The following is a 26,126-nucleotide window of genomic DNA, read 5'->3' as shown; positions in this document are numbered from 1 at the left end:
TATCAACAAGCTTATTCAAAAATGAATATCAAAAAGTAGAGGAATGATAAAAGCCATTACAACTTTTTAAAGAATGGCAAAGCTGGAGAACTCTACCTCATTTTAAGCCTTAATAAAAGCTACAAAAATATAGTGGGTATTAGTGAAAAAACAGATTAAATATAGAGCAAGGAAACAGGTTAGAAAGCACAGAATTAAACCCATACAACTATGGTTAACAAAATTTGACAAATGTGCAAAAACAACTCAATGGAGTAAGACTAATTCAACAAATGAAGCTAGAATAAATTAATAACTATGTGCAAAAAAAAAGGAACTTTGACTCTTTGACCTATATCTTACACCTTATGTAAAAGTTAACACCAAATGGTTCATAGCCTAAATATAAAACCTAAACTACAACACTTTTATGAGGACACATTGGCAACATTGTGTTAAAAAAAGATTTCCTAGCTTATGCCACCAAAAGCATAATCACAAAAGAAAAAATGATAAATTGGACATCATCAAAAGTTAAAACTATTAATATTTGAAAGACACTGCTAAGGGAATGAAAATATATGCTACAGACTGAGAGAAAATATTTACAAACTCTATCTTTTAGAAAGGAATTATATCCAGATGTATATAAGAACACTCAAAACTCAATAATAAAATATTCAAATTAAAAAAATAAACAAACAGGAGTTCCCATGGTGGCGCAGCAGAAACGAATGTGACTAGGAACCATGAGGTTGCGGGTTCAATCCCTGGCCTCGCTCAGTGGGTTAAGGATCCAGCATTGCCGTGAGCTGTGGTGTAGGTCGCAGACGCGGCTCAGATTCCACATTGCTGTGGCTGTGGCATAAGCCAACAGCTACAGCTCCGATTAGACCCCTAGCCTGGGAACCTCCTTATGCCATGGGCGTGGCCCTGAAAAGATTAAAAAAAAAAGCCAAAAATAAAATAAATAAATAAAGTATGTGAACAATCAAAAAGGTAGAAAGATGGGAGCAGAATCAAGATGGTGGAGGAATAAGATTTGGCGTTCAACTTCTCTCATAACACATCAAAAAAAAAAAAAACATGTAGAATGATTTGCACAGAACATCTACTGAATACTGGCAGAAAGTGGTAAACCTCCAAAAAGGGCAAGAAACCCCCCATATATCTAAGTAAAATAAAAGAGAAAAAAGAGAGAGAGAAGGAAGAAAAATGAATCAGGATGGGACCTGCACTCCCGAGAGGAAGGGAAGAAAGGGGAAAGGAACCCACAACCGACAGGGAGGCCAGGTTGGAAGGGGAGCCTCATAGCCTCAGAGCGAAGTGCAGCAACTGGACTGAGGAAGGAAAAGCAGAAAGAGAGCCACACAGACCGTCAGTACCACCTCCCCAGGACATAACAGCCTGAGACACTTGGACAGGGGCTGGGTGCTGAGACTCAGGCTTTGGAGCTCACTTCTGGGAAGAGGACTGGGGTTGGTTGTGTGGAGACAGCCTGGGGGAACTAGAAAGTGGTGTGCCAAGAGCTAGGGAACAGAGCACCACAGCCAAGAGAGCATGGAGGAGGCCTGGCCTGCAGAAGAAGCAGGCGCCATTGTTGAGGAGGGCAAGAGGAAGAGGGAGGGACTGCCATAGGAATACTTTCTCTGGGCACACGCAAGCTCTCAGCCAGCAGGGCACCTCTTGCACAGACTACAAGGGCAGGGGCAAACCTTGCAACCATCTCAGATTCCAGAGTTAGGCATGGGCTGCTGCCACTAGGAGTCTGTGAACAGGCATCACCTAAGGCCCAAGTCACCTCAGGGGTCGATGCAGAGGGGGCACTGCAACTGAGCACCACCCATTTCCCCTATTCCCCTGGGAAGGTACACACCCTACTGCTGCCACTGCCAAAGGTTCTGGGCACCACCTACACCTCCCTGAGGGTCACAATGCCAGGTCCCAGGGCCCTGCAACCAGGAGCAGCCTATACCACCTTCCCACAAGTCCTCATCACTGTCAAGGGCCCGGAAACTGGCACTGATATATTATAATAAAACTGGCAAATGTTAAAGGAAAAGATTCTAGAGGCAGAAAGAGAGAAAACAGAGTTAATTATAAGGGAACACCCATAAAGCTATCCCCCGATTTCTTTACAAAAACCCTACAGGTCAGAAGAGAGACAAAAGATATAGCAAAGGTTCTAAAATGGAAAAATTTGCAGCCTAGAATACTCTACTTAGCAAGATTATCATTTAAAATAAGAGAAATAAAGAATTTCTCAAAGAAAAACTAAAAGAATACTAAACCCATTTTAAAAGAAATACTGAAAGGTCTCCTCTAAATAGGAAAGAAGTAAGAAAACATAGGATGGAGAAAATCACAATTGGAAAGTAATCACTTAAATAATTTAGTATACAGATCTAAAAGGAAAAAAAATCTATTTGTAAACACAACAATAAACACAAAAAATAGCAACAGTATAAACATGAAGATGTAAAAAAGGATATCAAAATCATAAAATGTAGGGAAGCAAAGTATGAAAACCTAGATTCATTTTTTTATAATGTGTTTTAGCCTATATGACTATCAGACTAAACAAGCAGATATAGGAAGGGGGTTAACATACTTAAAAGACAGGGCAGCCACAAATCAAAAACAAAAAATACATTCACAAAAACTGAAAAAAGAGGACACACGCATAAAATAAAAGGAAATCATCTACCTCCCACCAAAAAAAGAGAAAGAAACAAAGGAGAAACATAGAATCAAGTGGAAAACAAGCTTTAAAATGGCAATAAATACATAATTATCAGTAACTACCTTCAACGTCAATGGACTGTATGCTCTGATCAAAAGACAGAGTGGGAGGCTGGATTAAAAAAATAAGAGCCTACAATATGCTGCCTACCTTAGGGCAAAGGACACACATAGACTGAAAGTGAGGAGATGGGAAAAGATATTTCATGAGAATGTAAATGACATGAAAGCAAGAGCTGCATTACTCGTGTCAAAGTAGACTTTAAAACAAAGGCCATAAAGAAAAATAAAGAAGAACTCTATTTAATGATAAAAGAATCCATTTAAGAAGAGTATATTACACTCACCAATATATATGCCCCTAATATAGTAGCACCCAAATACATACAACAAATACTAACAGACATGGTAATATGAAAATAGCAGGAGATTTTAACACCTCACTCACATCAATGGACAGATCCTCTAGAGAGAAAATCAGTAAGGCAACAGAGATCATAAATGACATAGAAAAGTTAGACTTAATTGACATTTTCAAGATATTACTCAAAAAAAAAGAAAAAAAATACAGAATATACATTCCTTTCAAGTGCAAGTGCACATGGAACACCATCAAGGGTTGACTACATGCTGGGACACAAAACTAACATCAACAAATTTAAAAGTATAGAAATTATTTCTCAAGCATCTTCTCTGACCACAATGGCATGAAACTAGAAATTAACCACAGGAAAAGAAATGAGAAAAAACTGATTACATGCTACTAAAAACCAATGGATCAATGAGAAAAATCAAAAGGGAAATTAAAAAATACCTTGAGACCAATGCCAATGAAAACACAATCATCCAAAATCTGTGGGATGCCACAAAAGCAGTTCTTAGTGGGAAGTTTATAGCAATACAGTCCTTACTCAACAAAGAAAATCTTAAATAAACAACTTAACCTCCATCTAAAAAAATGAGACAAAGAAGAACAAATGAAATCCAAAGTCAGCAGAAGGAAAGAAATCATAAAGATTGGAGAGGAAATCAATAAAATAGAGATTCAAAAAACAATAAATCAGTAAAACCAAGAACTGGTTCTTTGAAAGGGTAAACAAAATTGAAAAAACTCCAGCCAAATTCACCAAGAGAGAACCCAAAGAAACAAAATAATAAATTAAAACGGAGAAATCTCAATGGATACTACAGAAATACAAAAAACCATAAGAGAACACTATGAACAATTATATGCCAACAAATTTGACAACCTAGACTAAATGGACAACTTTCTAGAAACATACAGCCCAGAAAAACTGAATCAAGAAGAAATAGATGATTTGAACAGACCAACCACTAGAAATGCAATTATGTAATAATAATAATTTTAGGAAAAAACTCCCTAAAAACTAAAGTCCAGGACCAGATGGCTTCACGGGAAAATTCTACCAAACATATGAAGAACTTATACACATCCTTCCTAAAGTTTTACAAAAGACTGAAGAAGAACACTCCCAAAGACATTCTCTGAAGCCACCATTACCCTAATAACAAAACCAGATAAAGAGACTACCAAAAAAGAAAATTATAGACAAATATCTTTGATGAATACAGACACAAAAATTCTCAACAAAATTTTAGCCAACCAAACCCAACAACGCATAAAAAAGATCACATACCATAACCAAGTGGGATGCATCCCAAGTTCAACGTAAGGATGGTTCAACATAAGCAAATTGATCAATATAATACACATTAATAAAAGTCAAAAACCATATGATCATCTCAACAGATACCAAAAAATCATGTGACAAAATCCAACATCCATTCATGATAAAAACTCTTAACAAAGTGAGTTTAGAGGGAACATATTTCAGCATCATAAAAGCCATTTATTATTTTATATATATATGTATTTTATATATATATATGTATTTTTTTTTGTCTTTTTGCTTTTTCTAGGGCTTTTTCTAGGGCCGCTCCCATGGCATATGAAGGTTCCTGGGCTAGGGGTCTAATCGGAGCTGTAGCCACCAGCCTACACCAGAGCCACAGCAACACGGGACCCAAGCCGCGTCTGCGACCTACACCACAGCTCACGGCAACGGCAACACCGGATCCTTAACCCACTGAGCAAGGCCAGGGATCAAAACCACAACCTCATGGTTCCTAGTCAGACTCATTAACCACTGTGCCACAATGGGAACTCCCAGAAAAGCCATTTATGACAAACCCATAGAAAATATAATACTCAAAGGAGAAAAGCTAAAAGCCTTACTGCTAAAATCTAGAACAAGACAAGGATGCCCACTCTCACTACTTTTATTCAACATACTATTGGAAGTTCTAGCCACAGCAATTAGACAAACAAAAGAAATAAAAGGCATTGAAATTGGAAGAGAAGTAAAACTGTCACTATATGCAAATGACATGATACTTTATAAAGAAAACCCTAAGGAATCCACACAAAAACTACTAGAAGTGATAAATTCAGCAAAGTAACAGGATACAATATTAACATTCAGAAATTGGCTACATTTCTGTATAGTAACAATGAGATAGTAGAAAAGGAATATAAAAAAATACTTTTTAAAACTGCACCAAAAAATTAAATACCTAGTAATAAATCTTACCAAGGTGGTAAAAGAGCTATATGCTGAGAACTATAAGACAATAAAGGAAATTAAAGAGGATTCAAAGAATGGAAAAATATCCCATGTTCCTGGATTGGAAGAATTAATATTGTTAAAATGGCCATACAACCTAAAGCAATCTACAGATTTAATGCAGTTTCTATCAAATTACCCATAACATTTTTCACAGAACAAGAATAATCCAAAATTTTTTATGGAACCATGAAACACCCAGAATTGCCAAAGTGATCCTGAGGTTAAAAACAAGGCAGGAGGCATAATCTCCCAGACTTCAGACAATAGTGCAAAGTTACAGAAATCAAAACAGTATGGTACTGGTACAAAAAACAGAGATACAGAGCAATGGAACAGAATAGAGAGCCCAAAAACAAAGCCAGACACCTACGGTCAATTTATCTTCAACAAAGGAGGCAACAATATAAAATGGAAGAAGACACTGTCCTCAGCAAGTGGTACTGGGAAAAACTGAATATAAATCAATGAAATTAGAACACATCATCAAACCATGCGCAAAAATAAACTCAAAATGGCTTAAAGGTTTAAACTAGACACCATAAAACTCTGAGAAGAGAATAAAGGTAAAATATTCCCTGACATAAACCACACAAATGTTACACACACACACACACACACACACACACACAGAAAGACAACCTACAGAATGGGAGAAAATGATGTAAATGATGCAACCACCAAAGGCTTAATCTTACAATTATGCAAACAACTCATGCAACTCAACAACAACAAAAAACAAACAAACAAACAATCCAAGTGAAAAATGGGAAGAAGACCTAAAAAGACATTTCTTCAAGAAAGACATATGGATGGCCAGAAGGCATGTTTAAAAAAAAAAAAAAAAAAAAAACAACTCATCAATAATTACTACAGAAATGTTAAATTCAAAATACAATGAGGTATCACCTCACACCACTCAGAATGGCCCACATTAATAAGTCTACAAATAAAATATGCTCTAAAGGGTGTGCAGAAAAGGGAACCCTCCTACATTGCTGGTGGAAATGTATACTGGTACAACCGCTATAGAGAAGAGTATGGAGATTCCTCAGAAAACTGAATATAGAGCTATCACATGATCCAGCAATCCCACTCCTGGGCATGCATTCAGACAAAACTACAATTTCAAAAGAAACATGCACACGTACATTCATAGCAGCACTATTCACAAGAGCCAAGACATGGAAAAACCTAAATGTTTCTTGGTAGATAAATGGATTAAGAAGAAGTGGTACATATATGGAATACACTCAGCCATAATAAAGAATGAAATAATGTCATCTTTTTATATATTTTTTTAAGGGCCTCACCTGCAGCATGTGGAAGTTCCCAGGCTATGGGTCAAATCAGAGCTGCAGCTGCTGGCCTACACCACAGCTTACAGCAACACCAGATCCTTAACCCACTGAGCAAAGTAGGGATCGGACCTGCATTCTCATGGATATTAGTCTGGTTCGCTACTGCTGAGTCACAAAGATAACTCCAAAATAATGTCATTTTTTAGCAACATGGATATATCTAGAGATTCTCATACTAAGTGAAGTAAGTCAGAAAGACAAATACCATATGATATCACTTACATGTGGAATCCATTCATCCATTCTAAATATAATAGTTTGCATCTATTAACCCCAGACTCCCAGTCCATCCCGCTCCCTCCCCCTCACCCTTGGCAACCACAAATCTGTTCTCCATGTCCGTGATTTCCTTTTCTGGGGAAAGGTTCATTTGTGCCATGTATTAGATTCCACATACAAGTGATATCATATGGTATTTGTCTTTGTCTTTCTGACTTACTTCACTTAGTATGAGAATCTCTAGTTTAATCCATTGCTAAAAAAAAAAAAAAAAATGACATTATTTCAGAATTTCCTTTGTGGCTCAGCAGTAACGAACCTGACTAGTATCCATGAGGACAGATTTGGGACTTGGGGTTAATAGATGCAAACCATTGCCTTTGGAATTGATAAGCAATGAGATCCTGCTGTACAGCACTGGGAACTATATCTAGTCACTTATGATGGAGCATGATAATGTGAGAAAAAAGATTGTATACATGTATGTGTAACTGGGTCACCATGCTATACAGTAGAAAATTGACAGAACACTTGTAAACCAGCTATAATGGAAAAAATAAAAATCATTATTACAAAAAGAATTAAAGGAGGAAAAAAACCTAACAAAAATAAAACGTCTGACAAAATAAAATATGGTACATATGAACCTATCTACAGACACAGATAGAAACAGAAATGGATTCACAGACATAGAGAACAGACTTGTAGTTGCCAAGTGGGAGGGAGGAAGTAAGATGTTCTGGGAGTTTAGAGTTGATAGATGCAACTGTTACATTTAGAATGGATAAACAATGAGGTCCTACTGTATAGCACAGGGAAATATATCCCATCTCCTGGGAAAGACCACGATGGAAAACAGTATTTTAAAAAAGAATGTGTACATTATATATATGTATAACTGAGTCACTGTGCTGTATTGGAAAAAAATGGCACAACATTGTAAATCAACTGTCTTTAATAAAATTAAAATTGCCTATAAAATAGAGGCTCTGCAAGAAGGGAGACAAGGACCTGAGGGGCATGAAAACCAGTGAAAAAGTAGTATGGTCAGTGGCTTGTAAGTCTGGTGAAATCAAAGGACTGCCAGAGCTGGGGTCCCAAATGGAGAAAGCTGGACATAGGGGAGGTGGTAGTAAGACAGGGGGGACTTAAAAGTGCGGTCATGGAGGAGCTGCAGTTATTGGGAATAACTAAGAGAATGAGCAGTTGAGTTGGAGTTGAGGCTACTAAGGTCACCAGGAAAGATACTGTCAAGGAAATGAGAGGGCAGAGTAATGGGAGAGATATCTTTTGGGTACTGAAACCACCAATAACCACAGTAGTCAATGTTGGGAAAATGGAGGTGAGACAGGAGCTACAATCTTCAAGGAAGATGACACAGTAACCAGAGATGAGTAGATGACCAATACAAGGAAAAGCAGATTCAGCCTGTTAGTTTCTCTGAGTCTCAATTTTCTCATTTTTGAGTTGGAAATTCTGACAGTCCTTCTAATACGGAGTTTTCATACAGACTGAGTGAGATGATGGAGGTAGAGTATCTGTCACCCATTGGAACTGGCAGACTTCAGTGTGCAGGAATATTAAATTATTTTTAGAAGGGCACCTGTGAAGTCTCATCTCTCCAACTAAAGATGGGGGTGGGGTGGCTGGAAGGCTCACTGAGCTCAGGGCTGATCCATTATATCATAATCATCCTTACTCCCCAGAAATGTTTACCTAAGGCTCTCTCCGGCAGGCGTGGCCCTGACAGGACCCTCCCGTCTGCAGCTATCCATATCCATGTCATCTCCGTCTTCCTGGCGGGCCTGGTTCTGCCTCTTGCAGCCATCTGCTGACCCCAGGCATGTTGCCTTCTAGACTGAGTGTCTGATACAGAAGGCAAAAAGCAAACTAGCCGCTCTGGCAGCTCTGGTGTGTTCCTCCTTTTTATGACCAGGCTAGCTGAAAGATCTTAGAGAAGTTAAAGTGTCTAATGAAATGGTACCTTCTGTTCTGAACTGCACTGAACCTAGAATCATGCAGAGGCTTTGGGACGGCCCAGTCTGATTTGCTCCATAACAATCTGCCTAAGCTGAGCAGTCATTTTCCTATCCAGCATTTCCACACCACCCTTCTTATCCCTAAATTATATATAAAAATGAAGGGCAGCCACTTTTGTCTGAAAACATCTTCTTAATCCTTTTCCTTTTTCCTTGACAACATTTATTCATCTCTTTCTCTAATGCAAAGGGACATTTTGACGCAGCAGCACTGGAAACAGAAAAGAATCATTAATTTAGAAAAATGGTTGAGCTTCTGTAATTTGTCAGGCTTCCATCTATTTGCTGAGAAATCCAGATGCTGGAAAAGGAATCTGTACTCCCATTTACTAACTCCTGTTTACCACTCCGAGGGCTTTTGACACTGATTAACACTAAAAGTGACATCTGGCTCTTGTGTTCCTTCTGAATAGACTTGTTCCAACTAAGAAACCAATAAAGAAGCCTTTAAGGGAAAATATTTGGGGGTAGTAGTGGTTTGAGAATGACATGAAACATTCTTTTGTCCAACATTTTGGGTCATTATCTGGAATTGAAGCAGTCTGTTTCAGGGGACAGAAAAGTTGATTTGTCACTAGAAATGCAGTCAGCTCACAAAGATAATTCAGAAAGGAATGCCTAGGGAAGAAAAGCGAGAAACCCAGAGGCAACTCATTTAAAAACAAAAACAAAACAAGGTGTCAGAAGCTGAAAATGTTATTCAACAGGCAAGTGATTTAAAAAATCCTGATTTACTGTACAAAAGAATTTGTGGTAAGAAAGGATTCTGTTAGATTTAAATTACATTCGACTTTTACATTTATTATTTATAAGGAGCTTTTCCAGCACATTAAAAGAAAGCACACCTGCGTACGTTTCCTCCAACTTAGCATGTCAGCGATGCCTTTCCAGTACTCTTCCTGCATAGAGCAGTCACCATTATAGGTTGACGGTAAACGAGTGAAGTGTTATTTCCATCAGCCTTAAAAGTGCATTTCCTTATCACTCCTCCCTCATACTTGACTCAGGAGAACTGCTGCTTTCAAAATGCACAAGATAGGCTGTGACAGACATCAGAATCACATAAGAACAAGGCTAAAAGACAGACTCCTGGGCCTCGTCCCTTGGAATTCTGAGTCAGGAAGTCTGCACCCAAGGTGACTCTGATGCAGGTGGCTGTGGAGTACACCTTGACAAAGCCCGTCTTAGAAAAGATGTCCTCTAGGCTGTTGGTCAAGAGAAATTGTCCTGCCTTCTGGGTCCAGCACATCCCCTGGTTCCAGAGCACTCTATAAACTCACACTTAGTGGACAGGTGCTGCTCGACACTGCTGTGCTAGGCAAGCCCATCTGTGCAGCTTGGTGTGACACACACCTGATTTCTCTTTATTCTGTTAGAACGATTACAGGAAGTTATCTATGCAATGCAAGGATTTTGTGGTGGGCGTGCTGGACCTATGCCGAGACACAGAAGAGGTGGAAGCGATTTTAAATGGTGATGTGAACTTCCAAGTCTGGTCCGACCACCACCGTCCGAGTCTGAGCCGGATCAAACTCGCCATTAAATATGAAGTCAAGAAGGTAAGCTTCCCCACCTCTCCTGGCCTTCTCGCCTCCGGGGCTGCTGGCCAGTCTTTGAGCTCATGCATATTTTCTGTTTCCGCAAGGTGATGGGGACAACACCAATTACCCCATTTGTCTCTAGACAGGGAATTTCCAGCCTTCTAGACTGCTCAGAGCCCCTCTCTTCACCCCCAGCCCACGGGAAGAGAGAGGAAATTACAATATCCATTCCATGAACAGGCTTGGGGTCTGGAGAACAAAAGAGGAGACTGTCAGCCTCCAAACCACTGGCAAGGACAAGACCACAGTGAATGGTCCTATCAGGGAGTAGCCCAATACCCAAGTTCTCATGAAAACACTCAGCTCTTTGAACATCACGTACTGAACTTCCTCTGTGTGCCTGGGGAGGGATGGGGATCTATACAGAAAATGCTTTAGTGTAGAAACTTTGTGGGATCCATGGTTCTGGGGGGCTTAGAGGAACTTCACTCTCAAGGCTTATGAAAGTCTTTAATAGAAAATAAGAGTAGACTTTCAAAAGAATAAGTCCATCTCCTCGATCAAACTCAAGGTGTCTTTAATGGCCACTGGCACCCAGGAGCCCCCAAACTCACAGTGGCTGGTCAGACTGAGGTCCTAGGGAGCAAAATTCAATTATGTTTCCACTTTGGATGTACTCTGGACTCTTTAGAATATGCTCTTACGTTAGATGAGACTATTCATCCTCATGAAAACTGCTGAGCTCCCAAGATCCATGATCTTAAATGCCAATGTGCTTTCCACAAACGCAAGATGGATGATCAGCTATTTCACAATGCAACTGCTGGGGGTATTTCCAAAACCCTCAAATTGGCCCCTTAGCATTCCTTCTCTTGGCTGATTATCTAACCTGTGTGGGGTGAACCATCCTTCAACAAACCACATATACCTATGGAATTCATCTAGAGTAAGCTTCCAAGTTTAATAAAATCTTCCTGCCCTTTTAATTTTAATAAGAAAAAATTCTAGGAAAAAAATTAGCTTTTTTCAAAGAATCTAAGTCCCAAAGATAAAACTGATAAATCATGGGAAAGGTGGCCTGAGATTAATATTCAAAGGCATGGGCTTATGGGAGAGGAGGAGTCAGGCTGCAGGTACAAGTACGTACGATCCTATTTTCTTAGTACAGGAAAACTCACTTTTTTAGCTTACCTCCAGAGCTCACTGAGGCTCTTGATCAAAGCACAGAAATCCCTTCCTGGAGCTTCTGAGATCCCCATGGTCTTGGAGTACAAAGATACGCTGCTGTAGAGACTGTTTGGCAATGAGTGGTAGCCGTAAGTTTGGGTTTCTAGCATTCCTTTCCTTTCCCAAGCCTCAGTACCCTCCTGCTTCCCACCATAGGATGAAGGGTAAAGACATACGCAATGCTTGGCATTTGCAGATTGACTCAGTTTTGGCTCTTCGCACAATGCCTACTGCCCATGAACTGCAAGTATCTGCCATTTTTATGAAACATAAATCCAAATCTCTTAGAAAAACAGTCACTGAGGGCAAATCCTTCAGCTAGTCCAGATTCTGGCCACCACCTCACAGCCTGTACGTTCCTTCTCATTGTCAACTAGCAAGTACAAAATGTCTTGATGATGAATGAGAAGAAAAAGTCAAACAGTCTATGAACATGACAGTTTGGGTCGGAATAAAAAGGTTTTATGAGGGAAATTATTTACTCTAGTGGTATCTGCCAATTAGGAGAGTCATAAAGGTCTCAAGAAATATGCATCATGAATGTCAAGTGTCTGCTGCAATCCATAGGTAGGAAGATGATAAATGACCTGCCTAAAATGTCAGCCTTGTTGATTTAAAAAAACGTCCAATGACTAAATTTTCTCGAACCACATATGCCATCATGCGACAGCAAACAGACTCATAATTTTCCTTGACATTTATTCTACCATGAATTACCAGCAAAAACACCTAAGATATTATTAATATTATAATGAGATTTCATTTTTAATTTATGAACTTTCGCATGCTTGCACGGGTACAATCTAAAGCCTGGGTCTCTGAATTATGAAACGAGCACCAATTGTGAAAATAGCACCAAGGTCTATTTACAAACACATGGCCTTTACACATCCATGTGGGTCTTAGGCTGAATTATAAAACCATAAAAACTTCCCAAGGCTGTGTCCACATGTCAAATCAAAGCACTAATTCAGTAATTAAGACAAACTAGTTCTTGGCAGTTCCATGATATGCTAATAGGTATGACCTTCAAAAAAAGATTATATGTTCAAAGAAATCTGGAGACCTTGAGTTAAGCACAGTCCAAGAGACTTCTTTGCTTGAAGACACTACAGGGCCTCCATCATGCACTGCTACTCTAAACGAAGAAAGGTACAATGCGTGCCACCTGACTGCGGAACTCCCCATCTCACGGGGCATCCGGTAAAACTGGTTTTCCATAGGAACGGTCTTTGGGAAACTCTAATACAGAATCAGCCTGTGTATCCATCAAATACATAGATCTGAATGAAATGGGTGCTGCTCTGTGGCTGGTACTCCACCCCAGATCACGTCCTTCATGAGAGTTTGCCTCTCTTCAGGCACCACCCTGGCACCCAGCGACTCTGGCTGCCTCAGTTAGATAAAAAAGGATATCAGCAGGTCCCCACTACGGCACAAGGGACCACCCGGTACCTAGGAAACCATCATGGAGAGGGCATCAGAAGAATAGATTTCTAGTGTGATTCTTACATTTACTAGCCACGTGGTCTTGGATAAGTCCTTGAAGCTCTCTGGGCCTCATTCCCCATCTGAAAAATAGGCATCTAAGCTTTTGCTTTAGAGGGTTTCCTGTGAACTTTCAAATGAACTGATAGGAGAAGAAATGCTCCGGAAACTGAAAAGGTCACTACGGCTCCAGGGGAGCATCAGTGATGCTTGCAGTGATGCTCCCCCTTTCTATCGGGACGAGAGGGGTCCTTCTATCCCCAGAGACATTCCCTAGCTTGTCTTTTGTTATCTCCCCAGAGAATGCCAGAAATGTCCCCCTGGGTAAGGACATCATCTGTATGACCAAAAATTCCTCCGCTGAAGACCAAAGGCCTTGTGAGGATATGCTTGTGCTCCATGACCTCTGTCTTAATAGGGTGACTTAGCCTCCCAATGCGTCTGGAAGGCAGTGTTGGAGAAGTGACTAAGAGGGTACCCATTGAAGTTAACCATGGGCCAAGCACTTGTTAATGGGGCCACTTAGCCTCTTTGTGTCTCACTTTCCTCAACTATAAAGTATGGTCAATAATGCCGACTTCACTGAATTGTGATGAGAATCAATGGAATTATGTGTGCCTCAAATAGCCCTGGGCCTCCCCAGCCTGTGGGAATAAAGGAGGCAGTATTAAAACACGCTGCACTGGCTTAGAGTCAGCGTTCACAATACTTAAGACATTTCTGTCGTCCATCGCAGTCCACGCCGGCCCTAACAGTCCACAGTCGCTCCAGAAGTCAAGCATGCCTCGTGAAGAAGCAAAGAAGTTTCTTCCCCATACTGAGTTACAGTTAAGTTCGGAAGCAACTTTACTTTTGCTTCACAGAGAAAGAAAACAACCCCTCCAGCTCTGGCCTACAGCCCCAGTGTATATGCAGTCCTCGGTCTGCTCTCTGAGGTCAATCTGAGGACAGACATCTTGCTATATGCTCCATTTCTATCTCTGCCACCAGGAAACCATGCCCAAATGCCCTTCTTAAAGACTCTCCTCTCCACCTGCATTATCAACTCTAAAAAACACTTGGGGACTTCAAGTCCCACCAACTGGGAAGACGAGTCTTTGAATCCATTCAGGCTCAGCTGGGCCCAATGTGCACTGATGAAGAAAGCTCAGTGTCTGGCACAAGGTCACTGTTGAGTGACGGGTCACAGAGACTCAGACAGAATCCTTAGTGCTCTTTTCCACCTGTCTAAGTGAAGACTCACGTCTGGGACCGTCACTCTCATCCCGCCCTGTCTCTCCTCTCTGTCACTTTGTCTCTAGGCTTACAGCGGTGCTACTTTCCTTTTATCCCCCACGTCATCCCTCCCTTCTTCCTGACTCCAGGTTCGCCTTAATGAGACTCAGGCGAATTTCATATTCACTCAAAGGACTTTGGGGGCATGTGTCTGCCAGACTCAACTGCCAGAGACCTGGAGGGTCCTATTTTACACAACAGTGGCCTTAACTCCACCTGTAGAGGATACGGAGGCCACTTTGGACACAATTAGGCAATTGTATGCTACCAAAATATATATATATATATATATATATATATATATATATATATATATATACTACTATCACTGCAGAAAGCATGTCTGTTATTAGGCAATATTACCAATAAGGGTGTTAGTTTAATTGGACAAGTTGTTTTAGCCACCACCTATAAGCTCTACAGGCAGTGATCAGCCAGCCAGGGATCCTGAGGACAGTTTTACCCTAAAAGAGCCATCAGTGTGATGGGTAAGGTGCAGACAGATATGCTCTGACCGTAACGGCAACAGCCTCTGCACTTCGCTAGCTGAGCAAGGTGGAATTCATGGCAGTTACCTCTTTGAGACTTCCGGGTGTGCCCGTGTTCTAGCATCTTGGCACGTGGCTTGATGTGGAGGATATAACCATGGTGCCAAACATCTTTCCTTCCAACTGATGAGATCCACCCACTCTCCTCAAGAAGAGCTCCACTCAGCTGCACCCGCCAGATTACAGAATTTCACAGGTGCCAACCTCATGGGTGATTCGTGGCCCAGAAAGCTGGCATCACAGGAAATAAAGACCTGGGGCAGGACCAGGGGAGGGGGTGGGGAATGCAGGTGGGACCCTCACTAGCCCTACTTGGAACACAGTTCCCTTTTTCCTCATACCGTTGTACCAAGGAAACGCCCCCTGTGATTTTCATTCACTGCCTCACTCATCACTTAAACATTCAGCGATGTCTACTACACCACCAGTTCTCACCTGAGCCCTGGAGAGAATGAGAAGACCCATGCCTTGCCCCCAAGGGGCTCGTGGAGAAGTGGAGAGAGGGGTGTGAACAAACATTGCAATCCTGCCTGAACAAGGCAAACAGGAATGAAAGGGGATAGCATGGAGGTCAGAGGAAGCACTGACCAGCTCAGTCTGGACCTCAGGACAAGGTTCCCAAGAGGAGAAATGCTTGAGATGAGGGTTAAAGGATGAGAGGTTCTGGATGGGATGGCAATTTATGTGGAGAGAGGTTCAAGTTGAAAAGGCACAGACATCTAAGGAAGAGTGGCATGTTTCGGAAAGGAACCTGTGCAGAGGGGGTGAGCATCTCCCCGTGGCTGTGCTGCTGTGGGAAAGAAACAAACTGGGAGGCTTGTCAGAACCAGATCCTTTGGGGTATTGTAAGCCACGTACGAGCCCTTGACTTTACCCCGCCAGCGCAATCTTAGAGAAGTGTCTGTGATGTTGGAGACGTTCTATTTTCTACTATCCAGTATGGTAGCCACCAGCCTCACATGGCTAACTCGCACTTGCAATGTAGTTAATGTAATTATGAAACTGAATTTTTAACTGTTCAATAAAAATTTCAGTAGGCACATGTGGCCAGTGGTTACCAAACTGGACAGTATAACTGTATTCATGCATCCATACCTGCATTCAACAAACTTTCATTGAGTGATCACAAAGGATGCTGTGCTCATTACTGAGGGTGTTGTAATGAATAAAAATGACAGGATGTCACTCATCACGGGGAAGACAGATATTAATCAAAACATCACCCCCAATATATTGTAATGTTCCAACTGAAGTGTTATGAAACAGAAAAATGCAGTATTGTATCTTCAAAAAGTAGATGTGACCTCATCAGAGAGGTCCATAAAGGCTTCTCAGAGGAACTCAAGCTTAACCAGAAGTGGGGAGGACATTTCTGGCAGAAAGAACATGTTCAAAGTGGCTCAAAGCATATACAAAGGCCCTGTGGTGAGAAGAAATACAACATATAAGAGGAACTGGACAAATGCAAATGTGGCCAAGTCAGAAGGCATGAGGAAAAGCAGGGTGTGGGATGAGTCCGAAGAAGCGGACAGGGGCCAGACCATGCAGAGGTCTATAGATCGTGCTAAAGAATGTTGGTTTTGTCCCTTTTTTAGGAACAACAGGAAGCCACTGGAGGTCTTAACCAGAGTGGTTGTAAAATTAGGATAGAAAGAGAGACAGCTCTTCCCCTAAGAAAGGCTGGAAGGCAAAAAGGTTGGATGTGGATGTGTCATAATTATTGAGCAAAAGGGACAGGCTATTAGTCAAGGTAGATAAACACCTGCTGTGTTAACAAGCAAAAACAAAGCTGTGGTGGCTTTTAACAAAAGAAGGTTTATTTATGGCTCATCTTATTTCTGTCATGCAACAGAATCCAGAGGCTTCACTCAGGAGCCCAGGCTGACAGACTAGCCACTAGCTCAAACGTTTCCACCCTGCCAAAGGGAGATCCGGCCCCGGAGAGTCTCCCATCAGCAATAAAGGCTTTCACGTAGAAGCGACACACAGTTTTTCTGCTTACAATTCACTGACCACTGCTGGTCACATCCCCACCCCACCACAAAAGGGACCAGGAAGTCCTGTATAATCCTGCCAGGCATTTGAAAGGAGGGGGGGGGGGTGGAGCTATTTGGCAAAAAAGCACTAACTACCACCAACAGGAGCAAAGTGGAGGGAATTAAGGGAAAAGTTGAGGGAATAAAGAGCATCCAACTTCTCTCTAAATAGGAAACAGAATCACTCTCTGAGGTAGATGGCAGCCTAGAAAAAAAAAGAAAAAAGAAAAAAAGTTCAGGTAAGATTCTGTGGGAGGTGAGAGAGATCTAATGCCCAAGATGAGAGATGGTTAAGTCTTCGGCAAGAGCCTGTGTTCTTAATAAAAACAGGAAATCCTGGAGTTCCTGTCGTGACACAGTGGTTAAGGAATCCGACTAGGAACCATGAGGTTGCGTGTTTGGTCCCTGCCCTTGCTCAGTGGGTTAAGGATCTGGCGTTGCCGTGAGCTGTGGTGTAGGTCACAGACACAGCTTGGATCCTGCGTTGCTGCAGCTGTGGTGTAGGCTGGTGGCTACAGCTCTGATTCAACCCCTAGCCTGGGAACCTCCATATGCCGCGGGAACAGCCCAAGAAACAGCAAAAAGACAAAAAAAAAAAAAAAAAATGGGAAATCTTGTCCCAAAATGCTAACACCCCAGGTCAATGTCCTCCACGAACCACAAGACCGTGGTGTGAACTTCACCTCAGGATTCCTTCAGACACGGAGCCCAGAAGTGCACAAAATGTGCCCCAGAGCAGAGCGCACAGAAGGTTCCCTCCGAGAAGACCACCACGCGGGCAGGCGCAAGCTGAGGGGGAGCGGCACACGGGGCCCTTCCACCCACATCACCACCCGGTCCGAAGCGGGCCACGGCCTCCAACAGCACCAGTCCCTTTGCTCCTTCCTTCCGAGATCACCATCTTCTGCACATTTTACAGTTATGCCATAAACTGGCCTTTTTTTTTTTTGGACCTGGAAAAGCTCCCATGAGAAGAAAACGGAACCTGCTGCATAGTAGTATACAGCGTCATGGCCAGGAGCCTGCCTGCTCAGGTCTCCACTTACTCAGTTACTGAGTAACTTGCCTAAGTTGCTCAATCTGCTCAATCTGCTGACCTGCAGGTGCCCCTCAGATAAAGCGGATGCTGCCTCCTGGCCTAAACATGTGCTAAGAGACCATGAGGCCCACAGTAGATGCACACTCGGCTGAGACCCCTCACCCTAGTGCTGTGACCACAGGCAGGGACACTAGAGAGGGCAGCTGACCTCTACTTGGGTTCTAGTTCATCTCCTCCATATGCAGAGAACACGGGGCCAGCAAGTGAAGGGGACGTGGGGACACTGGGGCTTTCTAGAGGACGTCTGAGAGGCCAAGCAGACACTCACATGCTCTGAGCAGACATTCTCCCACTGTGTTTTCCTGCTGAGGCATCGTTGTAACAGATGCTCAGAGTTAAGAAGACCAGAGCTGTCACAAACACAGTCTGGCTGGTCAGGCATTACCCCAGACTGCGCTGCAGGATGCCCAGGAGCTGCCAAACAATGTTGGGATCCACTGATACCAAAAGCATCCATCAGTGTCCTCTTGAGGGATTCCTCGCCACACTTCTGCGGTCCTAGCCTGGCCACAGAGCACAAAAATGAGCAATGTCCATAATCTCTTGGCTCAGAAGAGCTATCTTTTGCCTAGGAAAAGTAGTCTTGTTCTTCTCAAGCGTCGATCTTAAGAAGGACTAAAGCAAGTATGAATGTATCCCTTTTCTGCCTGGAAAAACTCTCAGAAGAAGACAAACCGATCCTGTTGGGCAGGAGCTGTCATTGTGGCTGTAAACCTGACTCTACATGTGCAAATCCTGAGTCTTTCCTTCACTACACAGGTGATTTAGATGATTTATTTCATCTCTAGGGCTCAGTGTTCTTCTCTGTATAATGGGAACAAATAATAGTACCTGATACACAGCAATCATGTTTATTCACACATAATCTAGCTAGAACATGCTAAGTGCATTAAATGGTAGCTAATGGAAACCATGTCACACTGGTTTCAGAAGCAGAACCTCCCCTTAAGATGAACCAGCGTTGCTCAGTCTCAGCACTACTGATATTTTGGGCCAGACAATTCTTTGCTGTGGGCACTGTCCTGTCCACTGGGGGATATTGAGCAACATCCCCAGCCTCGACCCACTAGATGCTAGGAGTGTCCGCCTCCCAAGTTACGTCAACCAAAAATGTCTCCAAGACATAGTCTCTAGTGTCCCTGGGGCCAGGCATGGAGACAAAACCATCCCCCGAGCAGACTCTCTGGGAAGAGAGTCTCTTCAGGATCTAGGCTACTACCCCTTAACAGTCAACCACTGAGGACAGAGATTCCCGTTCTCTGAGGATGCACTGCCTCTGTCTAGACCAAACCCAATGTTAGATCAAAGCCAAACTCAATGCATCCCTCTAGAACAGACCAAGTTCTCACACTTAGCTGCATAAAGGAACTACCTGGGAACGTTGTACATAAACACCAATGAGGGTGCCCCAGCCAGAGTTTCTAATCCACTTCTCCTGGGTGGGAGTCCAGGGACAGTGTTTTTGAAAGGCTAGCAATCCTAAATTCTGTAAAGACTGAGCTCCCGGCAGGTGGGACCTCTCCTCATTCATCTTGATCTCTGAAGACAGAGAAGAGTACCCACTGGCACATAATTAATGTGCAGGCTCCATGGTGAGCAAATGCATGGACAGATGTGGGTAAAGTGTGAAGCCAGAGCCCTACTGAGCTCCAAACACCTGTAATTCCTCATGATTAAAAATCAATACAACACGAGTTCCCCTCGTGGCTCAGTGGTTAACGAACCCAACTAGTAACCATGAGTACATGGGTTCAATCCCTGGCTTCACGCAGGGGTTTAAGGATCCAGCATTGCCATGAGCTGTGGTGTAGGTTGCAGACATGGCTCGGATTTGGTGTTGCTGTGGCTGTGGCATAGGCCGGCAGCTACAGCTCTGATTAGACCCCTAGCCTGGGAACCGCCATATGCCTTGGGTGCAGCCCTAAAAAACAAAAGCAAAAAAATATATATCCATACAAGAGAATCCAGGTGATGCTCCAGTCCGGCCTGAGAGCATGGGGCCATCACTTCCCTCCACTGCTGACCTGGGTCCCTTTCTTGTAACTTTAGAAGAGAACTCTCACTGTTCAGAGAAGCCCTATCAGTGCTTCCAGCCTGGCAGTCTTTGGATGGAGAGGGGCAGTGGGTGGTTCCCAGGGTGGCCCCACACAGCAGGAAGAGGCAGTGGGGCCTTTGTCCTCCACAGGGGAGCTCAGGTCACTGAGTGCTCCTCTGCTCTCAGGACCGAGGTGCTGGCCTGTCCCCACTGCCTAGCTGGCTCAGCTTTAAGAGGGAAAAGCAGGTCGCCTGCCTGATGCCTCCTGTCTGCCCTGCCTCGGGCCCACTGCGAACCATCTGACACAACTATAAAGAGCAAGTGCTGCTGCACGTTTGCAAAAGAGATTTCAGTGCCTCAAGTCATCACAACCAGGCAAAAACCTACTGCCTTTTTGGTTGTTTCGCTGCCTTTTGCTCAGCTTTTCGAGTATTTGCATGAAAGGATAATCCTTTGCAGTATTTTTCTTCTTTGCCGTTGTTTCCTGAGCTGTGGAGCCTTAGCTTGTGTCCCTATCACTATCACCCATCATGTGTCAAAGTATTCAGGAGGCTGATGATTGCTACATCCTGATTTAGGGGCTCTCGAGAAGATAGGAATTTGAGGACAGTCCAAGGAAGGAACACAAATCCACAGAGCCTCCAAGAAACAGATGCAAACAGATGCCTTTACTGGCCCAAAGTGGAAGGAACAAGAGCCATTTTCACACTGTCACTTCCACCTCAAATTCAAACAGATTTTAGAAACTATAGTCCCTCCCCACCCCAGGACCGGTAACTAACTCCAGTAATTAAGCCAAAGACCAACTACACATTTCTGTCACATTATTTCTGAACTCATATTTGGATTCGGAGTCTTAATGAGAACCTGATCTTTTATATAGTCCTCCCATTGTGTCCCAAAGTGCATTATTCTTTTATTAACATTCATCTGCCTAAGGTCACTTGCGAATTTCCTGATGGAAGGGGAGGTGTGAAAGTAACTGAGGATGAAAAATCTCCGTTTAATAGAGATGCATTAATTGATATTATCCAAGCCACAGCCCAATCTTGCCTGGATCACTGCAGGAGCCTCTGAATGATCCACCTGCCTCAATCCTCTCCCTCCCTCCTCCTTACCACACACACACACACACACACACACACACATACACATACAAGCCACAATCAGAGACCTCTTTTAAACAGTCAGATCATGTCAAGTCCCCTGAAATCTTCCATCTAACAGTTAACGAGATAGGCATGGTTCCTGCCTCCAGGGAGTTCTGAGTCTAATAATCATTACTGTGAGAAGCAGAGCCTGACACAAGGATCCTTGTGCAAGCGAGTGTGTTCTGGAGAAGCCTGCAATGAAGGGACAGAAGCAGGACGAGGAAGGAGGAGCTAAGCCGGGCTGTGGTTTCAGTGACAGCTCACTGGAGCCTGACCTTGCTGGAGTATGAGCAGCACTGCACAGGACTGCCACACTGCTCCCTTCCTCACCAGCCACTCTCTCTCCCAGGGGTCTGCTTTTTGTAGTAAATATCACATCACTTCTCATGGGTTTACTTGTTTATTGTCTACTTCCTTAAACATGGTAAACTCTGTGGCAGTGGCTCACAATGGTATTCCTAGCCTAGAGCAGACCCAAGCAAGCAGAAGATTCTCGAAAACACTCATTGAAGAAGTGAATGACTGAATGAACGAATTCACTATACTTGAGTTTTCCTCCAGTTTCTCCAGTTTTTACTTTTCTCAAATAAAACAAAATCCCACATCCGAGATGAGATGGGTTCCTAAAAGCTATTGAGGGAACTCTCAGGGTTCTCTTGCCTGAATCAAAAAGAGAAAGAGGAAATGAGCCCATGGTGAGCTACTAGACATGAGACATTACTTGTCTCATTCCTTTTTTAAAATTTTTATCTTTTATTAAAGTATAGTTGATTTACAATGTTATGCCAATTTCTGCTTTACAGCAAAGTGACTCAGTCATACATATATATTTAAAATATATATAAATATATTTTTTAATATTACTTTCCATCATGGTCTATCCCATATCTGTCTCCTTCTTAAACTCCTACAACTATTGGCACAGAGTCCATGGAAACTCAGATTCTAACTAATGGCCCTATTTTACCTAAAAGTAGAAACAAAGAAAGACTATTTAAATACAAAATACCATTGTTTGATTAGTAAGTAAGCATTTGGCCAGCAAGCTGCATCCTGAAGAAATTACAATTAATCTTTTAATAGGTATTATTCTATTATAAACCCATCAGATGTGCCATCATCTGACTGCTTCGCTTGCTCCCCATCTGAGAGGTGTGAGCTCCTGCCAAACAGGCAGATCTGCAAGCCTGGAGGGAGTCACCATGTGACACCAATTATCAGCTAAACCTGAGGACACTGAAAAGAGAAGACCGAGCCCCTGCCATGGGAAGCTAACGTCCTACAGGGCTACACACTTCTGAGCCAGCCCTTTGCCCAACAAAGAAAGGAAATATTAATTCAGGCAAAAAATGATGTGGGAGACCGTCCTGGAGGAGGAGAAGGTAGCCGGTGAGTCCGACTTTGAAAAGTGGGTCAGAGCTCAAAAGACAGGGAGATGCCAGATGGAGGAAACCCTGGGGGAAGCACAAAGCTGCAGTAACGTTTGCAGAGTTATGGATGGTGGGGGTGAGAGAGCACATGGGAAAGCGGCTGCGGTGGATGGAGCAAAAGGAGGAGGGGGCTTAGGAGACTGGGACTGAAGGAAACACCACCTGCTGGGGAAGCGGGGCGAGCAGGGGTGGGCGGCGGCGAAGACAGGCTGAAGCAGACAGCCTTCATCCATAAGGGGAGGGGGACGCTCGAGCGGACGCTGCAGCCGACTTTTATAATTTTATTTGTTGTACAAACAGTATTTTAAAAATCAGAAAACTATTTAGGCGTTCCCATGGTGGCTCCGCAAGTTAAAAACCCAACTAGTATCCATGAGGATGCGGGTTGGATCCCTGGCCTTGCTCGGTGGGTTAAGGATCTAGAGTTGCCATGAGCTGTGGTGCAGGTGGCAGACACGGCTCGGATCCTGTATTCCTGCGGCTGTGGTGTAGGCTGGCAGCTGCAGCTCCATTCGACCTCTAGCTCGAAACTTGCATATGCCACAGGGGTGATTAAAACAAAAAAAACTGAAGAGAATGTTCATCTGCCCCAGGTGGCAGGTGTTTTCCTTTGTTTCCATTCTTCCCGTTCCTTCCCACAGCAGGCATGTGTCTACACACTCAGAGGATAAACAATTTCGTGACTGGATGTACCCAGCATTAGAAAGTAAACATTTTTCTCTTTTTTCTATAATTATGGCGTTTATGTCAGCATTAAGATTGATGTGCCATTGTTTATATATTTTCTACTGGTAAACATTCACTTTTTATATATTTATATTTTACTATTATCTCCATACATATCACTTTCTTTCCTTCTTCTCTCTTATTTCCTAAAATTGGATTTCTGAAGAAAAAAAAAAAATGGAGTTCTGGTCATGGCTTAGCTGTCAACTAATCTGACCAGCATCCATGAGGACGCAGGTTTGATACCTGGCCTTGCTCAGTGGGCTAAGGATCTGGCACTGCCGTGAGCTGTGCTGTAGGTCACAGAAACGGCTTGGATCCCGTGTTGCTGTGGCTGTGGTGTAGGCCAGCAGCTACAGCTCCGATTCGACCCCTAGCCTGAGGACCTCTGTACGCCTCGGGTGTGACCCTAAAGAGCAAAAAATTTTTTAAAATAAAATAAAATTGGATTCTGATAGTGAGGCTCCTGGGTAAAAAGACACAACTATTTTGGAAACATACTGCAAAATTATTTTTACAAAGGGCTATACTATTTTTCAATGTCCACACTGTTATACACCTAAACTAGCTTCAACAGTACTTTGCAAGCAGTAGCTATGATCAGGATTTTTTCCTCTCATTTAGTAGATACCATCTTATGTGAATTTTAAACGTCATTGCTCTGGTCACTAGGCAGATGAATTTTTATGCGAATTCCCCCTGCGCACAGCCACTCAGTACACCACACCACCAGGATCCTCTAGCACTTCCACACTGGACCCTTGTTGTCCATGCTGATGGGTGTGGCTCTTGTGCAATACCGAACTCTTCACACATCTTTGGCCAAGTCAGAGTATGTCATGACTGTAGGGAGCCTTGCCTCCGTAAGACAGTTCCAGTAACAGGGTTTGATGGTGTGTATGAGAATGGAGACCAGCCAAGACGCTGCGGGAGGGGTCCAATGGGAGGAGAGGAGGGTCCAAATAAAGAAAGGAAGCAACCTACGAAATTGCAATTTGGAATTCCAACTTCGATTTTCAAAAAGGACTTTGCGTCCAGGGCACAAGTTCAACCTAGAAGCTTCTGGAAGAGTGGCCCCATCAGAGACTTCAATTAGGTAAGGGAGGGAACTAGAGGCTATTCAGGAGCTTGGAGGACTCTGCTGTAGGACAGGGGAGCTCAGAGCCCCAGATCCACATGGATGGAGGAAGGACTGGGCAGAGGACAAGGCAAAAAGAATCGGCCTCAGCGGGCACGGAGAGAAGGTGCTCAGAAAGAGGGCACGTAGAGTACCTCTCACGTCAAATGCCAGGCCTGTCCCTGCTCATCACTGACAAGCTGCACCCACCTGGCAGCCTCGTCGTGTTTTCCTCATCTACTGATGAAGGGGCCAGGGCTCCCAGAGGAAAGCCAGTCCCTGGAAAGTAGGCAGCTGGTAAGAAGCAGGCAGGGACTCCAACTTACGTTCTGGGTCCCGAAGCCTCTGTTCTTAACAGCCACCCTGTGCGGGGACTGGCAGGGCTAAACCAGCTCTCCCTGCCTAGCAGGCTTCAGAGGGAGACCCGAAGAGGAAGAGTGGGGAGCAGGTGAACCCACAGGGCAGGGCCCCCTTGCCCAAGTCCACGAGCCTGTGAATGAAGGCAGAGCAACACAAGAGACTGGAGAAGGGTCTGGTATAAAATCGAATGCAGCCAAGATCTGCAGAGACACTAAATCCCCACCAGGTCTTCAGCTACCCCTTCTTACCCAGTTTTCCTGGATTATTTTCAGTGGATGCACAATGAAATTTTCTAAGGACCCCCATTCAACGGGCCGGGCAAAAAGGAGATTTTTAGGACCTCCCATGGCGGCGCAGCGGAAACAAATCCGACTAGGAACCATGAGGTTGTGGGTTCGATCCTTGGCCTTGCTCAGTGGGTTAAGGATCTGGCGTTGCTGTGAGCTGTGGTGTAGGTCACAGACGCGGCTCAGATCTGGCGTTGCTGTGGCTGTGGTGTAGGCCAGCAGCTACAGCTCCGATTCAACCCCTAGCCTGGGAACCTTCATATGCCATGGGTGCGGCCCTAAAAAAAATGACAAAAAGACAAAAAAAAAAAAAACAAAAACAAAAAAAAAGGGAGATTTTTAAATGTTTTCTAATTCTGAAGCTGCTTTCAGTGACCATCAGGAGGAAATTTAGTAAAGTTAAGACCCATTAGGGAGGATTTATAAAAAGCAAAGTTCCATCAGCACTGGTTGCGGATCTGTGGTGATAACAGAGGAAACTGACAGTGTAGGAAGAGCACAGGGGACAAACGCATCACATATGCACATCTGTCATTCTATTACAACTGGATGTTCGCACAGTGTACCCACATCCCAAAGTCCTCCACATGGTTCGTAAAGATGATCAAAGAGTAAGTTATTTCTATTGAAAAAGAGACCTTGACAGATGACACAGAAATAAGACTCTGTGTGGAGTAGCAGTCAGAATCATGAACTCCGGAGTGAGACAGCCCAGGTCACCTTGAACCAGTCACTTAACCTTGCTTTTCCTTCATCGCTAAAGTAGACGTAATAATCCTTTCCTTACCAAGTTCCAGTCCAGAGTAAGTACTGGCTAAATA

The 26,126-nt window shown here is 43.3% G+C and overlaps 1 protein-coding gene across 1 annotated transcript in view; it reads left to right on the top strand.

The window, feature by feature from the left end:
• Positions 1 to 26,126, top strand: part of TRPC7 (transient receptor potential cation channel subfamily C member 7) — a gene marked incomplete at its 5' end in the record, with an annotated part of 128,444 nt that overhangs the window by 28,353 nt on the left and 73,965 nt on the right. The window contains 1 exon segment of the mRNA NM_001145753.1: positions 10,362 to 10,544. Coding sequence (NP_001139225.1) covers positions 10,362 to 10,544 — 183 coding nt within the window.

The sequence above is a fragment of the Sus scrofa genome, chromosome 2, assembly GCF_054392235.1.
Source record: "Sus scrofa isolate SSC_HxYL_T2T_F1_AM1 chromosome 2, Sscrofa_HxYL_maternal_Yorkshire_Landrace_v2.0, whole genome shotgun sequence".
Classification (NCBI taxonomy): Eukaryota; Metazoa; Chordata; class Mammalia; order Artiodactyla; family Suidae; genus Sus; species Sus scrofa.
The sequence above is the reverse complement of the archived record's forward strand: the minus strand, read 5'-3'. Positions and strand labels throughout refer to the sequence as shown.